Source organism: Apodemus sylvaticus, chromosome 6 (genome assembly GCF_947179515.1).
Source record: "Apodemus sylvaticus chromosome 6, mApoSyl1.1, whole genome shotgun sequence".
NCBI lineage: Eukaryota > Metazoa > Chordata > Mammalia > Rodentia > Muridae > Apodemus > Apodemus sylvaticus.
Genome location: NC_067477.1, coordinates 90,547,851 through 90,566,829, shown reverse-complemented (window position 1 = coordinate 90,566,829; position 18,979 = coordinate 90,547,851). Strand labels below are relative to the sequence as shown.

General features: G+C 48.2%; 1 protein-coding gene across 12 annotated transcripts in view; it reads left to right on the top strand.

Moving 5' to 3' along the window:
- Nucleotides 1-18,979, top strand: part of Atxn7l1 (ataxin 7 like 1) — a 228,677-nt gene that overhangs the window by 168,391 nt on the left and 41,307 nt on the right. For all 12 annotated transcript variants that reach the window (XM_052185972.1, XM_052185967.1, XM_052185966.1 and 9 more), the window contains one exon: nt 9,688-9,910. In XM_052185972.1, coding sequence (XP_052041932.1) covers nt 9,688-9,910 — 223 coding nt within the window. The remainder of the gene's footprint in view (nt 1-9,687; nt 9,911-18,979) is intronic.

Below are 18,979 nucleotides of genomic sequence, written 5' to 3'. Positions count from 1 at the left end.
AAGCAGAGGTGTGTGGCACCACACCTGACACAAAAGGCTTAGCCCTTCCCGGAGGACCGCGGGCCTGGCTGAATGTAGAGGCCAGCAAGCCAGGCAAGGCAGGTGCTCTCAGAAGCGCAGGTCTGTCCCCTAGCCTCCGAGGGATGACACGTGATGGCCATCCTGGGGCCTGGAAAGTTCTATCTCCCACCTTTCACAAACTCTCTGCTTATTAAGACTCAGCCCATGGCAGTGTCTATGGTTTGACTGTGGTACAGTGCTCACGTTCTGGGGCGGGAATCCGCTCGGGATGCTTTCACAGAAGGGTGAGAGAATGGAGACAGGTGCCACTCCGTTCCCTCCCCTCCCTCCTCCCATATCTGCATCTCTTTCCCTCAGCTCTGCTCTTTCTGTTTAAGGAAGTTACAGGTTACAGCGAGCCCTTGGGCTGGTTTTGATTTTCTTTGTTTTTGTTTTTAAATCATTTCCCACATTGTATGACTTTAACATAACCAGAGTGTACTACCCAGTACCTCCCGTGTCCTTCCCTCTGCCCTCTTCTCCATATACTAATTATTAAGTAGTGATTAATCCTTACAAAGTATTTGTGATAACATTCCATTTCTCATAGATTAGCCATTTTATTTCACTTATACATTTTCTCAGACTGCGCTAGGCCTCTTACTGGTCATTTTCAATTGTCTTGTCTGTAGCATTATCATTATTATTATTATTACTGCAAACAATACTGCCGTGAATGCTTTTGAACTGTTTACCCTCCACTTTGAGGATATTTCCTTGAGGTCACTTTTTCAAGCTAAGGTGCCAGATTACCAGATCAAAGGCTGTAAATGTTTTTTGGTTTTTTTTTTTACTTCCTGTTATTATCACTGGGGTACACTCCAGGAAAAAAAAGATATCGTAATCCCTCAAGAGTACTCCCAGCAAGCATACGCATGCTTGCTTCTCGTGAGTTTCCCCTGTAGCCAAGCTGAGGGTCTGGTGAGAGCATCCCTGAGGGCTGAGGAAATTATTTGAGGCCCTGGAAAATCCCTGGGACTCCCCAGATGCTCCCCGGCAGTGCTGGCAGCAGAAGCGTGTGCCGTGTGCCTCGGTATGAAAGCAGAGCTGCCCGAGCAGGTGGGAGGAAGAATGCTTCTAAGAGCAAAGATAAGGAGCAGCCTTGGCTATCAAACTGTGTGCAGGAACCCTGAGGCAGCACTGAGAGGAGGAAGTGCATTCTCCGCCCGCTGGAGAAGTTGCCTTTGTAAAGTGTAGAGGGAAGGGGCTATCCCAGGCAAACAGCAGGAGGAAAGGGACACCAGCTTTGGGACCAGACAGACAAGCCTGGACTCTGCTTCCGGCTACTGAGGCCAGCACAGCCCTAGTCTTCGTTCATAACTGTGCTAAACTCCTGTCAGGTCTCCTGCTAGCAGGCCAGCAGTGTGTGAAGGTTTGAGAGGCACTGAGGGGCAGGAGCTAGGGTGGTGCCTGACATAGCAGGTAGATTCAAGAAATGGAGCTTTTGCTCTCAATTGAATGAATGGTGTGGGATGATCAAGATGGCTGAGGAAACGTTCGAAACTGAAGGATGCTAGGAAATGACCTGACTGGACTGAACTGAACTGAGTGGTGTAGCCCACTCACCCTCCATGAGTCTGTGTCAAATAACTTAGTGCCTGAGATAGCTCGTGGTAGCTGGCAGTGTGTAGGAGGGGTGAAAAGGTATGATAAAGTCCTATCTCTTTAAGGAACAAATTCCTCCCAAGTCACGTTGATCCTAACATTTGCTGGGGGTTGGGAGTGGGGGTGCAGGTATTGAGAAAGAGTTTCCTTGGCTATCCTGAAATTCTCTCTGTAGACCAGTCTAGCCTGGAACTCAGACCAGCCTTAAAGACATTGCCACCACACCAGACTAATGATTGGGAATACCAGGGACTCCATAACCATCCCTGGCGCATAATGCTTGTCAAGGCCCTGCTTGCTACTGCTGTCTGTTTTCCATTTCTAGAGTCCTCTGTGCCTTCCTTCTCTCCTCACTTAGGTAGGTAGATGCAAAATTCTCCCTCCAGTTATGATGGTGCCATATTCAATGCTCCTCATTGATTACAAGGACTCCACCCAAACTCTAGCTGTGGTCGCTTACTATTAATAATAGTACATTTCTGTGTGCTCAGAACTCTGCCATACACTTGACTTACCTCGTACCATTTAATTCTCAGAATTTAGGAGTCCTTCTCTTAATATTTCAGTTCTACAGAGGGGGAAACTGAGACTCAGAGGTACAGTGGTTTGCCAAAGGTCACAGAGCCAAGAAACATCAGATCTGGCGATGGACACGGTTCTCGAGTTCAGTCTTCCTGTTTCCACTGCTGCTAGCCCAGGGAATGCTTGCCTCCCAACTGGTTTGGTTAGCATGCTTCTTAGCCAGGGTCCCTGTTCTGCCTGTCTCCTCTTAGATTACAGTTTTACAGGTTTTTTTTTTTTTAATCTATGTACGTGTGTGTGGCTATGTGCATGTCACAGTGCTCATATGGAGATCAGAGGACAACCTGCAGGAATAAGTTCTCTCTATATACTGTGTAGGTCCTAGAGATCAAACTCAGGTTAGTGGGCATCCTTACCCACTGAGCCATCTCACTAACCCATCCAGTCCCCTTTGGAACTGAGTGTCCTTTATGAGAAATATTCTCACCTCGGTGGCCAAAGCAGGTAAAATCCAGTGGTGAGATGGGTTGTAGGTGATAGCCCTTTCAGTGCCTGCCCCTGTGGCTGCAGCTGAAGGAGACTGAGCTGTCACATGAGCAAGACAGAGTCTGGCTCCTGCCCACATTGGCTCCCTCAGCCATGGAAGGCCACATGGGTGTCTGTGGAGTCCCAGGCCTATTAGGACGAGGTTGGTTCCTTAAAAAAAACGATATTGAGGTCGGACAGTGGTGGTGCACGCCTGTAATCCCAGCACTCTGGGAGGCAGAGGCAGGCGGATTTCTGAGTTCGAGGCCAGTCTGGTCTACAGAGTGAGTTCCAGGACAGCCAGGAGTATACAGAGAAACCCTGTCTTGACAAAAACAAATCCAAAAAAACAAAACAAAACAAAAAGATATTGAAAAATTCCCTGAAAGCAGTATCAGGAACGCAGCTAACTCAGTCATTCCTGAGACAGTTTCCTGCAGGATTAAATGGAGGACATTGATGCTATGATAAAAAAATATTCCCTGGACAGTAATGGCATGGGAGGAAGGATTCCCAGTTGTAATGAAGTGGAGAGAACTAGAAAATCAGTGGGGCTCTCATTCTCATTGAGGGCTCCCTAGAGTACCACCTGGACATTCAAGGAATTTATGTAGTTATGTGGTGGTGGCAATGGTGGTAGTGGTGGAGATGGTGGTGGTGGTGGTGGTGATGGTGGTGATGGTGGTGGTGGTGGTGGTGGTGGTGGTGGTGGTGGTGGAGGAGGTGATGATGGTGGTGGTGATGGAGGTGGTGGTGGTGGTGGTGGTGGTGGTGGAGGTGGTGATGGTGGTGGTGGTGGTGGTGGAGGTGGCGATGGTGGTGGTGGAGGTGGTGATGGTGGTGGTGGTGATGATGGTAGTAGTGGTAGAGGTGGTGATGGTGGTGGTGGTGGTGGTGGAGGAGGTGATGATGATGGTGGTAGTGGTGGAGGTGGTGGTGGTGGTGGTGGTGGTGGTGGTGGTGGTGGTGGAGGTGATGATGGTGGTGGTGGAGGTGGTGATGGTGGTGGTGGTGGTGGTGGAGGTGATGATGGTAGTGGTAGAGGTGGTGAGGGTGGTGGTGGTGGCAAGCTGGAAAAGAGCAGCTGCTGAGGGCGTGACCTAGACTTCCTGGGGACTAGAACGGGGAAAGGTAGAAGGGTTTGTTTAGGCTTTCCTTTCTTTGGCCCTGGGACCTGCAGCTCCAGGGCAGCAGTTTCAAGCTGATGTTTCCCCCTCCCTCTAGGGGATGTGGTTCCCCTGCTGAAGTGTTCAGAGTGAGAGGGAGGCATCTGTACTCCACAGTCAGCTATTCCAGGCTTCTTTGTCTACAGTGTCTTCTGAGATCAAAGTTGAAGAAATCCAAATTAAGTCATGGGCTCAAAGGAGCACTAGATGTAATGCAGTCCCCATCAGGAGGGAAGGCCACTTGGGAAAGGTGGCATCCATTCCTGGGAGGTCACCAAGAACTAGACTTGCAGTTTGAAAGGGTTTAGAAAAGCAAAGAAGAGTTAAATGCTGATGTTGGAAGAGGCTGTGGGGATGAGTCCCAAGGGTGGGGTTAGTCGTTGTAAGGTGAAGACAGCAGAAGACCCAGGTAGCATTATCGGGTGCTTCTTACACAGTGGCCCTTTCGAGGCCCTATTCCTCCCACAGCAGGCCAAGGAAGCGCTGTCTCTGAGTTATTTCTCTAGCACCTCTGGACTTTTTTGTTGTTGTTTTGTTTTAGATTGTTACATTCATTCTTTCTATTTTATGTGTTTTGTCTGTGTGTATGAATGCACATCACGTGCATACCTGGTGCCTTCAGAGGTCAGAAGAGGGCACCAGACTCCCAGGAACTGAAGTTACAGATGGTTGTGAGCCACCATGTGGGTGCTGAGGCTCCAACCTAGGTCTTCTGTGAAAATAATAAGTGCTCTGAACTGCTGAGCCATCTCTATACCCCGTACCCCCTTTAAAAGCTGGGGTCTCACTATGTAATCCTGGCTGGTTTGCCTTCAGTTCACAGAGATCTGCTACCTCCTTTGCCTCTGGATCACCACACTGGCCAACCCATGTTTTTTAAATAAAAATTGATTTAATCCTTTTAAAAAAATGAAAGGCTCGGGTCCTAAAGACATCCCCAGATCAATGTACATTGCCTGGCTTTATGACTTCGTGTTTAATTATTTTTCTACTGTTGTGATACGACCAAGGCAACGTACAAAGAAAATGTTTAATTTTGGGCGTACAATTTCAGTGTGTTAGAGTCCATGATTGCCAAGCAAGAACATCTGAGAGTTTCCATATTGATCTACAAGTAGAAGGGGGGAGGGTGTATGTGAGAGAGAGGGGGGAGGGAAGGAGAAAAGGAGGGAGGGAGAGAGGAGGGAGGGAGGGAGGGAGAGAGAGAGAGAGAGAGAGAGAGAGAGAGAGAGAGAGAGAGAGAGAGAGAGAGAGAGAATGGGAATTCCTTGAGATTTTTTAAACCTTGAAACCCACCTGCAGTGACATACCTTTCCCAGCAATGATCTTTCTAATCCTTCCCAAACAGTTCTGCCAACTAGGGCCAAGTATCCAAATACAGGCGTCAGTGGGAGACATTGTTACTCAAACCCTCATACCTTGGGCAACTCACTGTCTTTCTGAGCCTCAGATTCCTCAGCTATAGAATGGAAATACTCTACCTAAGTGCTATAAAAAAGTAAATCTATGTAGTAGAGTTCTGGGCATGCAGCTACTTCTTCATATACAACTGATAATAAGCATAGTAAATAAAAGAAGTTAATAAGTGGCCAAAAGAGAAGTGGTGGGACTAGTCCCAGATTGTCTGTGAAGGTCGTTATTAATGTGTTGGCTATTTAAATCTGTGTGGGTGGTCTCAGAGTAAAATTCTGATTTCTCTTGAGCAGGAAAATACTAGGCACTTAGAGCATTTTAGCTTATTGTCTGGAAATAAGTATGTAGCAGGAGATGTCAACTGATGCAGGCTTTCAGACTGGGGATGCTGTATCACCTCAAGAAAAGGTCCTACATCCCTTTAAGTGCTACTTTTTTAGAATGACAGACAGGAAGAGAGTAGCTAAATGTTCTGCAATATGTTAATGACTGAGCTCGGCAGCATGTGGGAATTAGCTCTGCATACACGAGTAAAACAATGCTAGTTGAAGAATAGCCCGAAATATCAGTTGATTACAGTTTCATTAATACAGCTGTGTACATTCACAAAGCCTGAGAAGTTCTGGGGGAAAGGATCCTTCTCTCAAACATTGCTTAAGTCTGTAAAATATTCCCACAGTGAATGAGAAATAGACTGCCCTGCCATGTCTTTCTGAGCAGGGCAAGTCGAACTAGAATCATGATAGGGGTCGGGGTCAACCTGAGGCAGGCACTTGACCAAAACACATTGGAAGCTTTGCCCACAGAAGGCTACCTGTAGAACAGTGAGTGTCGTTTTGTGAGTAACAAAGACCCTGCTGTCTTTGATCACCATCCCCACACTTCATCCAAAGACACAAGTCTGTAAGGCTTCTCTGAGCAGGTCTTTGTATGCTAGAGAGCCACAGATGGATGCCAGTGAGGGTCTTCCTGCTCATCCTGCCCTGCCTGGGACAGCAGTTCCACACATTTGCAAAAGTGTTCTTGCAGATCGCCAATGCAGTGAAGCCTGGATGGATGTTGAGCTCTGGTCCTGCCATCTTAAATGCTTTTGTGGCTTTTCCCACCCGCCCCCATAGGGGTCGCACTTGCTCCTCCCGCTTAGGGGACTGAGATGCTGACCCCTCCATGGGCTACTGTAAAAGAGTGATTGTTTTTCCTTTTGCCAACTTACATCAATAGAAAATCACACATTTAACAAATCGCAGAACTTGATCTTCAGACCTCTTCTATGCAACTTGTTCCTTCAATTGGATATTTAAGAAGGACTTATGGGGGCTGGAAATGCAAGTTAGTAGGTAGAGTTCTTGCCTGGCAGGTACAAAGCTTTGGGTTTAATCTTCCGGACCACATAAATTAAGTGTTGTGGCTCAGGCCTATAATTTCAGCACGTGGGAGGTTGAGGTTGGAAGATCAGAAGTTCAAGGTTACCATAGCTACATAGTAAACTCAAGGCCAGCCTGGGACCCAAAACATCCTACCTCAACAAGCCAGAAAGGGAGATGGGAGGGTTGCTTACAAAGAGAAAACAAATCAAAACATAAAACCAAGAAAAATCATTGATTTAATGTTTATACCACTTTAACAGTATAATATATGTGGGCCAAACCACGACCACAACTTATCAATGAAGGTGATTTCAGAATCACCATCCCCCCCATTCTTTCATATTAATGACAATTTCTTGTCATTACTTCATTTTTTATTAACTTTTCATTAATTGTATTAGGTTATACAAAGTATAACAGGCATCATACAACATGTTCATGTATGTGTGTCTTTATGTGTTATTACCATTCATCCCTTTGCCGCTACCTCTACAGTTTTTAAACATGAATTTAGAAGAATAAGGATTTTGCTATTCAGTAATCCAAGGCTAAGGAGTGATGTTTCTGTATGTGCCACTCCTCACTGGCTTTGAATAAGTCAGTGAATGAAGGTCAGAGGAAATCATGGAAGAGCTATGGGAGAAATAAAAATCTTATTTTATTTTACTTTTTAAAAGATTAATTTATTTATTTTATGTATATGAACACACTGTAGCTCATCTTCAGACACACCAGAAGAGGGCATCAGATCCCATGATAGATGATTGTGAGCCACCATGTGGTTGCTGGGAATTGAACTCAGGACCTTTAGAAGAGCAGTCAGTGCTCTTAATCACTGAGCCATCTCTCCAGCCCCTAAAAAAATCTTATTTTACAAAACCCTGTGTCAGAAAGCAAAAAGAGAAAAAGAAAAGAGAAGAAAAGAAAAGACAGACAGATAGACAGACGGAAAGAAAGACTGCTTAAAGGGGTATTTCTGAAGGCCACCAAGCTCTCAGCAAGAGGACTTAAAGGAAGAGTGCTGGGTTCTGGTTCCATCGTGGCCACAAACCAGGCCCTCCCTGTGTGCCTTGCAGAGGAGACGAGCCTAGATCCCTTGTATTACCCACCCCTAACCTTTAGTGACTCTATGTTCTCCACTCTTGCTCACAGCACACGCCATTTCCTTCCTGAGAGGCAGCTGGGCCCATGGCCAAGGCCCTATTCCTCAAGCAGCCATTAATCCTGACCTTGGCAATCACCTGTTCTCTCTGAGCTTCCAATAACCAGTCATCTGTGGAGGGTAGACATGCCTGGCCACTCTCATAAGGGAGTTTTAAAGGCTGTACAATTTTATAGACAGTGAGTTCTTCCAAGGAAGAGCCTACTCCCGTGAGATGTTTCAATACTCCGTCTGTAAGCATTCCTGTAACATCTAGGAGCTGTGACATATGAGAAGCAGATATTAGGACACATTGTATTCATAGTCAAGGTGGAAGGAGGCCTGAGAATCCATCTAGGGACCCACCTCATTTATAGGAAGCCAAGGAAGAGCTCTGCACTGAGAGAACTCACTTAAACCTACCATAAGGGTGTGAGGACCCAGGGTGTGCTGCCTCCCAACCCTGTGCTCTCTCTACAGCTTCAGGACAGATCTTGGTTTTGAAAACCTTCAGTGATAGCTTCTGGGAATAAGGCATGCATGCAGGGCTCACTCTGAGTCCAGCCGAGAACAATTGCCCCACCGAATCATTCTTCTGAGATAGAATGTAAATGCTAAAACACCCGGTCTGATAAAACATCCTCAAATACTATAGCACCCATTCCGAAGCGTTAACTCTGAGAGACTCGGACAGTCCATTGGGATGAGGGTGGTAGAGAAATCCCAACCGGCCTTCTAAGGACACTCTGGCTTTTTTTTTTCTGTCCTGTCATTTTCCTATTACAGCAGCCAGAGGTATTTCACCCAAATGAAAACCCGTGGCAGCTCTCGGCTGGAGAGAGAATGTAATCTACCATCTCTCCACTCCTCCACCTTCATCATCACCATCACTACTGACTAATAGATTTCTAATTCTTCCCAACAGGACTATTACTGCCATGTCATTCATTTCTTCAGCAAATAGTAATCAGCTAATTATTTGTAGGCACCAGAGAAGCAGACGGGGGGCGGGGGGGGGGGGGGGCGGATTCAGGATTTTAGAAGCATCCTGTCAGAGTTTGATATTTCTTTCCAGGAAGTGTGTAGCTTTCAGACTCATGGAAATGTACTCTTCTAGAGTCCTTAACTTTTATCAAACCCATTACTCCCAAACTGTGAATGACCATCTTCAGGGTGTGTATCAGAACCTAGCTTCTTGAATCTACTGCTCTGGTCAAGTCCGCTTTCTTTCTGTTGGCCCAAGATGGGAGCTGGCAGGGTGTGAACAAATGAGGTCTAGGCTCAGACCTCTAGTACGTCCTGTAGAGACACAGGAAACTGTGCCCGCCCTCCCAGATCCATGCATCTGTATGTGAGCTTAAGGAGGCCCTGGCTGGGATATTGCCCCCTGCTGAGCCACTCTTGGTCTTTAATGACTCTCAAAGACCCACCCGCCATGCTTACCACTGACTCCCATGCTGCTCCTATGCTGGCAAATTTATGCTAACAGTATTGCCCTGCCCACTGCCCCTGGAGACCCGAGTTGCCGTCTGGGGATCGAGTTGGTTTTGTGGTTGATCCACTGTGTCAGGTGACACCTGCTACTCCCGTGGAAGTGGTTTTGCAGAAGGATAGAAATACCTCCCTCGAGAATCCCAGGGTTAGCTTAGCATGCCATTTGATACAGAAGTCCCGACTGCGGTCATTGTAAGTTGGCACCGAAGCCAACATCGGAGCAGACGTCAGAGGCTGTGGAGGTGCCCACCCTGCCAGCTGAGGCCTGCTTCGTGCCCGTGGTACTCACGGGTGTGTGTGTGTGTGTGTGTGTGTGTGTGTGTGTGTGTGTGTGTGAACGTGGGGCCCGCTGGCCATGGAGACTGTGCTGAATTCTGTTCTTTCTCCCCTGTAGAGAGAAGACACAGTTCAACGTGCAGGCCTTCTCCCTCTCCAGCGTCTCCAGCCTCCAATTCCCGGACATCACTAGCACAGGCAAAGACGAAAGCCTGTCTCAGCGGCCATAACTCTGTCAGCAGCACCTCAAAGCCATTTAAAACGCCCAAAGACAATCTACTTACCTCCAGCAGCGCACAGCACACAGTCTTCTCTGCAAAGGGACCAAGGGATAAACCATGGTGAGTCCAGGCGCTGCGACTCTCCCTTCCCTCCCCACTCCCACTTTGACTCTTGGTGTGAAGTTCAGAAATCTGGGGGTACTGAGGCAGGAACCCAGATTGATGGCATGAGGAGGCCAGCTACTAGTCTCTAGGAACTAGAGGGAGCACAGGGCCTTAAAAGGGCTGCATGTCCCAACTAAGAATGGATGTACATTTGAGAACTGAGCTGTATCTGTCTAAGGAAAAGAAAACAGGGTAAAACTCCTCAGTTCTATGTTTGCCTCTCAATTTTCTGCCCCAATGAAGAGAAACACCGGTGTAAGCAATCACAGCACAGTCTGTCAGTCTATGGAGGGAGAAGAGAAGGAAGCCATGATGGTGTCCCAGCCCTCCCCCACAGGGATCAGTCTCCCTCCCCCACAGGGCTTCTGCTCCCCATCCTCCAAGGACACTGGGTGTCTTCTAACTAACTGTAGGGCAGAGAGAAAGGGAATGTCACCCCTTTGATGGGGAGTCTTTACCAAAAAGGCACATAATGGTTCCCCATGGGCCTGGCAAGTAGAAAATCATACTGAGAATAGCAGGGACTTGGGACTAGCTTGTCACCACTTCATCTTCCAGACCTCCTGAAGACAGAGAAGGGACAAGTGCAGAGTGTGTCTAATTTATATGTTTAAAGAGAAATGGTGTTCATTAATTAATGGTAGTTAATTGCACTTAACGTTCTACCCAGGAAGGCTGTGGAATACAATCACCCATCAATGGGGCAGGCACTGTGTGCTGGAAATTATGATGACTGGTAAAGAGCTAATTAGGCCAGATCAATGAAAGAGCCTCAGGTGATAGTGGGAGAGGTTGGACCAGGGACTTGGCTGCAAGCAATTCTGCTTCGCGCACACTCGCTGTGCTCTCTGTGGGCAGCTGGAGCGTAGATCTAGCTTGTATGATGGAACTTTGCTTTGGAAAGCCCTGGTCGGAGGGTGACAGTTAGGGACCCCTGATCAGCTTGTAGCAGTGAGGATCTCCCAGGCCCTCTTCTCAATGCCCCCAGAGAGCCAAGGACTCGACTGCTGAGGAATTATTCCTTGTGTACAGGTCCCTGTGCCGGATGACCTTGGGAAAATCCTTTGATCTTGCTGTGCCTCGGTTTGCAGTACTGTAAAATGGATCTGATCATAGAATAGCTCTGCTTTCATGGGACTCTGTGAGGACCCAGTAGCTCCTTCGAGTGGCAGCAAGTTCAACACATGGGTCAGAATACATGCACAACACATGTATTAAGGATAGTTACCATTATGAATACACTTCCATCTGTGCCAAAACCTCATAACTTGGGATTAAGGCTAAGGAGGTCACCCAGCCGGGTTATCCTTCACAGAGAAGTGGCTCTTCAGAGATAGGCCTGGTGGTGCAGATGTGCGGTCACAGCATTTGGGAGGCTGAGGGTAGAGGAATACTTGGGGTTTAAGGGCTCTCCTAGACTGTGTAGTGAGACCCCGTGTTTAGGGGCTCTCCTAGACTGTGTAGTGAAACACCGTGTGAAAATTAAAAAGCCACAGATTCAGAGGGAACCATGGAAATGGGAAATGGTGAAGTAGCTTATTCAGGCTAAGGGGTGTTGCTCGGTTGTGAAAGCATTTACCTAGCGTGAGTGAGGTCCCCAACACTAGAGAAGCAAATAAAGAGGCTGGGAATGACCTATAGACAAATGTAAGGAAGGCGACGATTCCCGAATGAGACTGTTATAAAGTGAGGTCACCTCATGAAAGGGCAGCTGAGGGGTCGCACGGACTCGTGGCTCTCCGTTCTCCCAAGAGGCCACTGTCAGAGAAAGCCCTGAGTTAGATCAGTTTCTGCACTCTGCAGGGTCAGCCCGCTCAGCACAGGAAGATCCGCCATGGGCCAGGCACCTTCAGCGAGGGGCATAAAGTGCTGTTGAAGCAACTGGCCAGATGTGTTGCTGGGAGGAGCAGAGCTGACAGCGTGAGTGTACCGCAGTTATTAGACTAGCTCACGTGGCACGAGCAAACTGCACGTGGCCTTCGTGCACATGGGACAGACTGCAAGCCCAGCAGCTTCTTAGTCCACGCCGAGGGGTGCTTCAGCAGCGCCTCTCTAGCACCCACCAAAGGCCTGAAGAGTTCATTGAGAGCCGCTGGCTTTTAGTTTTCCTTGAAAAGCAGAAGAAACTGGTTACCATGTCGATGGACCATGACAACCACAGTGGTGGCAATAAATGTACTCGCCAGCAGGGGGCGATGGTGGGCAGGTTGCCCAATGGTTATGAGCGCTCTGGGGAACAGCATGGAAGGGAGCAGGCACCGAATTTGAGGCAAGAAAATCGAAAGCCAAGCTCTGCCATGGACTTTTTGTGTGTCCTTCAGTCACTTAGCACCTCTTGTCCCATATTACACCTGAATTCTAAATCACAATGACCTCGAATGCCCCATGAGTAAGCTCACAGTGGGCAATTTACTCACTGAGCCACCGCCCCGACCCCCTAGGTAGGTATATTAAATGTGTGCTGGGAACTAGAGAGATTGGCTTAGCAGTTAAAAACACTGGCTTCTTCCCCAGAGGACCCTGGTTCAATTCCCAGCACCCACATAGCAGCTAACAACTGTCTGTAATGCCAGGACCTTGATGCCCCCTTCTGGCTTCTGAGGGTGCCAGGCACAAACGCACATGTAGGCAAAACACCCACCCACATAAAATAAAATTTACAAAGAAGTTTTTAAAATGCACGTTGGCTTTCAGAACTTTCTCTATAAGTAGCAAATTGAGCCAGGCGGTGGTGGCGCACGCCTGTAATCCCAGCACTCTGGGAGGCAGAGGCAGGCGGATTTCTGAGTTCTAGGCTAGCCTGGTCTTCAGAGTGAGTTCTAGGACAGCCAGGGCTATACAGAGAAACCCTGTCTCGAAAAAAACAAATCCAAAAAACCAAAATAAAATAAAATAAAATAAAATAAAATAAAATAAAATAAAATAAAATAAAATAAAAAGGTAGCAAACTGAAAATTGCATTGCCCCACGATAAACCGAGGACTGGCTGAACTGTGACTTCACCTGGTAGGCCTTCTTTGAGTCATCTGCCTGGGCTGGATGCCTTTCTGTGCCTTGTCCTATCTTATCTTGCTTAACTGTGGATTCCCAAGGCTATACTTTATAGTTGCACAGGTTGTGCACCAGAGGATGAAGACCATTGTGTGGACTGCAGGCATTTAAAAACATTGTGCAAAGCTCTCTGTATAGCACTGGTGTGCCCTGTGCACCCTTGGTTACTATGATAGAGGGCACATAATTATTAGTGTAGGTGTCCATTAAATACTGAGTGAAGACAGAGGCATGTTCCAATGCCAGGGGAAGAGAGCAGGGACAGCTAATATAATCAGTATTAATGCATATTCAGGATTAATAGAGGGAATTTGGGGCCACCTTACAGAGGCGCTTCATTTTGGTGGTTGGGATCACTCTTCAGGTAGTAGACAAGAAGGAAGCTGGAATCTTGGGAGGCCTGTGATTGAGAATCACAAGCTATTCAGGCTTAAGCATGAGATCTGACGTGCTAAGCAACCAGCTCAGAGTCACACAGCAAATCCACACAGTGCTTTGAACTTGCCTTTCTTGCCTCTAATTCAATAAATGCTCATGGAGACCTGAGTTCAGATGCCCATCATCCACATTGAAACCAAAAAAATAAAAAGAGCCAGGCCAGGCCAGGGAGATGACTCTGTTGGTAAAAGGTCTGACACACACACACACACACACACACACACACACACACACACACACGAGAACCTTAATTCCCATTCCCAGAATTCACATAAAAGTTGGCTAAAGCAGTGTGTGTGTGTGTGTGTGTGTGTGTTCAGTGGTGGGGGGAGGGGTGTGTAGACAGATCCCTAAAATTCATTGGCCAATCAGTTTAGCCTAGTCATCAAGCCCCTGACTCCCCAGGAGGTCCATCTCAAAGGCTAGGGTGAAGGCAATCAAGGAAGACACTCAACATGAACCTCAAGCCCCTAAATGTACCCACAAACATGTGCGCACACCCACACAAATACACACATGTGTCATGCACACATGCGTACATACACATGAAAAGAAAAAGAGCAGTCACCTCAGACCCCGGAGAGCAGCTTCTGTCGGGCTCAGTCTCTAGGGAGAAAAAGAAGCCTACTTTATATGTGGTCGGCTGTGGGTCTGTCTGCTTGCTGCAGCCGAAGCCATGGCCCAGGACCGCCAAAGAACACTGTACACGGATGGATAGCTAGCCTAGGGAATGCTCGTGGTTCAAAGGTGAATTCTGGGCTGGTGGGGCAGCTCGATGGGAGAGTATGATCATCCCAGGCATGAGGGCCTGGGTACAGCCCCTGACACCCCAAAAGTAAAGAAAATAAGGTCGCCACTGAGTACACATCGTGAACTCAAAAATCCTGAGTTAAATCCTAAGTCAGAGACGTCTGTAGCAATGAGCTGGACACAGGAAGCAGTGCTCAAGACGTGATTTAATATATATGTGTGTATATATATATATATATATATAGTGGGAGGGAGGTTGTAGGGAAAGGGCTCAGAACGGGCAGAAACATTTGCACGGGAGGAGAGGTAGGTTTTCAATCCATGGAAGCAGGAAGTCCCAGTGGGTGCAGCAAATTCAGGACCATAGAAAAATGACCTCGAGAAATAAGAGTGCAGTTTTCAGTTCTGAAGTCTCCTTGTCAGGCAGCAGTGTCCAGGAGGGCTGGGGGAACCTTCTGGAAGCATTGAGAAGAGTGAGGATGTTTCTGTGTTGTCCAAGTGATGTGCCGGAAAAACCTGAGCTCAGGGTGGTGGCACGTTGCGGAGGTGGCACGTCCGTGGGAGAGGACTCACGGTTGACGTCAGGTGCACACAGCACTGGACCACCGTGAGTGCCAGTGAGGGAGGAGTTAGGGTGATGGTGATATTGGCCATCCACCAATGGCTGGCTCCCTGTTTCTGCCACTTCCTCAAACGGAAGAGGCTCAGCTCCATCAGAATCTGTGTGTTCGGAAGGGTCTGAGAAATATCCACAAAGAAATAGGTGGTGGGCACTGAATGTTTAGACCTTGGGGTCAAGAGAGAGAGAGAACTGGAACAGAAGCGTGAGAGTCGTCCACATAGACCGGACATTGACACTGTGGGTACAGGCAGGGCCTCCCCAAAAAGGAATGTGTTAAGAAAAGAAGAAAGGCCAAAGACAGGGCAGGCAGAGGACGGAGCCTCCGAAGCAGGGCCTGCTCAGCCCACTGTTCTTCCTGCTGCATCCTGTCCCCTCCCCGTGGTCCAGGTCAGAGCCATTCTTATCACCTAGTCACTGCTCTCTTTGTCCTTAGTCCCTTCTCACCCACTTCCTCCTGGCCAGCAACCGATACGCTGTCGTCGGCTCTCAGTCCGTGGCTTATCGTCTTTGCCTGTGATGTGCTCTCCCATGATGCTCTCTGTCTCGCCATACGTTCCATTTTCCTCATTCCTCCGGCTCAGGGGTTACGGTGGTTCCCCCTAGCATGGTGGCCTATTAGCAGTTGTGCAAACAAGGGACCACTGTGACTAACACTTCTTGAACTGGATGTCACACAGAACCAGATGGGTCCGTTGAAGGGAGAACGTGTGATTTCCCAAAGGCAGTGACCTTCTGTCTAGAAGTGTTTGCACTGGCAGTATCCAGTGGCAATACAGCGTGTGCCCCATGTCTCATTTTAAAGTATCAGTCACCTTGAAAAAAAAACTATATTAGTTTTCTGCAATATATTTTCTTTAACCCGATTCAGCCACGATATTATCATTTCAACATAGACGTAGTAAGCTAGTTCACAGTTCCTGTACTCACGCCCACCTCTTCCCACCCTAGTTGTTGAAGTCCTGCTGATCTTTTACCTTTATGGCACATCTAAGTTTACAGGAATATGTGTCCCATTGCTAGATGTCATTAAGAGCTAGGAACTGTCTGGCAGAGTCACAAGAGGTCCCAAACACACTTAAACTGAATCGAATTTCTTGTCTTGAAACTGTTGTGAATTTCAATATTTAGAATTGCATTCCCAGCTTGAAGAGAGCAGTCGTCACACTGCACGAGCTAAGTAGTCACCAGTGGCTGCCATCAGAGAGCTCAGCCCTTGAGTGTTTCTGAGTGACCCCAAGTGGTGACCTGTGGGTCTTGGATTTGCAAGTGCCTTGGCTGGTCGTGTGGAGTGGAAGGAACACACGGTTCTTAATTGTGTTAGCCTGATGTTCTGGACCTGTAGCGGGGACAGCAGGGAGACCTATAGAAAATACCCAGCCAAAGGCCCTTTCCAAATTGACCCTTAAGACCACAGAAGCACACAAGATTGCCTGCCTACAGGGTTGGCAGACTTGACATGGAATTTGACAGCAGGTTTCAGGATCTACTTTCACAAGTAGCTCAGGTTTGAATGCGTGGTTATAAACAGCACCTCCGACTCAGGCCGATCTCTGTGTATTTTCACAGGAAGTCATATAGTCTGCAGTTGTATGGTTTTTGCCCTTTCTTCGGCTTAGTAGGGAGAAGGCTGGACTTGGCAGCCCATGCGTTTAGACCCAGTGCTTTGGAAGCACAGGCTATCTGCGTCTGTAGAGCGAGTTTCAGGCCAGCCAGGGCTGCGTAGTGAGTCCCTGTCTCAAAAGTCAATAGTCAAATTTAGCATAGAAAATTTTAAAAAGAAGAAAAGGGGAAGGCTGGTGAGATGGCCTACCAGGTGAAATGCTCACCTCAAGTTTGGTGACCCGAGCTCCGTCCTCAGAACTAGCTTCACGAAGTTGCAGGCAGACCTCCTTACAAACAACCTGTGCCATGTATGTATGTGCTCACACACATGGTCAGGGGAAGACATGGGCAGGGGCAGCCAGGTCTGGCAGTACAGGCCTGAAAGTTCAGCTCCTTGTGAGTCCAGGGCAAGAGGATCAAAAGTTCAAGGCCTGCCAGGGCTCCAGGGTGAGGTCAGAGCAACACTGGACAACTTAGCAGACTCTGTCCCCGAAATGCATTAGGGGAGGAGCTCAGCGAAAATGTGCCCAACATGCATGAGGCTTCGGTCACCAGCAGTACCAAAAAGAAAGAAGAAGAAAATGGAGAGAAAGAGGAAGATGGCGTCCCGGTGCCATGAAATCTGTCTCCTCTGAACTGCCTGAGAATTCACATAGCAGTCTGTTAACCCTTCACCTGAAGCCCCCTGATCCCTTTCCTCTAGGTTACCTGCCTGTTAGAGATCACCCTGAGGAAGCCAGAAGCAACAAAGTCCCTGGCTAATGTCCCTGTAGTCCACAGTGTCACAGGGAGGTGGGCACATGATTTAGTTCCTGAGCAGAAGGCAACTGGGAGCATAGCCACAGTCCCAGCACGGGAACCCGTCGTCCCAGTGTTCAGGATGCTGACGGGGAAGACGACTTGAGCCTGAGCAAGACCCCATCTCAAGAAAGAAAGAGGAAACTATGGTTACTTGGTCTTTTGAGCCACATTGACCATTTTATCCTTTACTGTGAATCTCTGCTCTGCCAGGAACCAGGCTCTCATAACTTTCTCAGCTGCTGTCCCTTCCCACCACAGCCAGCCCTGGCGAGTTGATAGAAAACGAGAATCCACTGATGTGGGCTGATGTGGGAAGGAAGCAGGGAAGAGTTGGGGAGAGGTTTTCCTCCCATGGACAGCGTGTTGCCTTCTCCTTGGGCCTTATCAACCTGCAAGTGTGTGTTGAATGCTAAATATGCTTCACTATTAAAAATGCAGGAGATGAGCCTGCTGTTCCAGAAGGAAAATGAGCCAAAGCAGAAGAAAAATCAGCAGGCTCCTGGCCTCCCTGTGCACACCCTACAGCTCGGCAGGGGGGGGAGGGGAGAGGGAATGGCTCCCTCTTTCCAGATGGCCCCTCCCAAAATGCTTGGAAATGGGAGGTGAGTCTTCTGGGAGAGAGGGGACATGTGGGAGTTCATGTGTCCTGGATGTCTTCCCGGGGCTTTATGGAGAGCACCCAGCCAGATGCCTGTGGGAGAGAGTTGGGCCTTAGCTCTTCTAGCCTGGTGCAAGCATGAATTGGGGGTTGATTCCCAGAAGCCACAGCGAGTCATATCAGGGCATCCATGCAGGCTGTGAAATCTTTGCCTTTCCAGTACATGCCCTCCGCCTCCCCCTCCCCCACTCATATACACTCGCAACTCGCATGCACATTCAAAAATGCACACACACGTGCACACATGCACCCATGTACTTGCACACTAACACAGGCACACACTTGCACACACACTTGCACACACTCACACTCACAAACATACACATGTACACACATGCACTTGCACACTCACATAGGCACACTTGTACACATATGCACACTCACATACTCAAACATGTACACACATTGTACACACACATACATGCACACATGCACTTGCACACCCACACAGGCACATACTTGCACACGCATGCACACACATGCACACACATACACACTCACATACATGCACACATGCACACTCACATATACACTCAAACATGCACACACATGCACACATGCACTTGCACACTCACACAGGCACACACACTCACATACACACTCAAACATGTACACACACTTGCACACACACTCACACACATGCACTCACACACACAGGCACACCCACACTTGCACACACATACACACACACACACACACACACATGCACACACACACACTGTGCTGCTCAGGACTCATCAGTGGCTTTCGGTTGTTTGCATACAGAGACAGAAAGAATATGAATGAAAAGGAATGAATGAATGGGAGTGTTTGCTCTGAGTGTGTTTGTTCTCCTCTGAGGTAAATGGAGCAGCTGGTCACAGAGACCCTGGCCATTCCCTTGCTGTGTTCAGGGTGACTCCTTAAAGGGAGAGCCTGGATGTGGGATCTCAGGGTCATTTCAGGTGTCTGCTCTCATTCCCCTCCCCCCTGACAGGGACGTGGAAGACATTCTTTCTTTAAGCAATCCACATCCCTCTCCTGGGTCCACATTGGCACTAGGGCCTGAGGTGACTTTAATTCTGTGGCCCTGGTACACAGGCATCTTACAGCTCCATTAGTG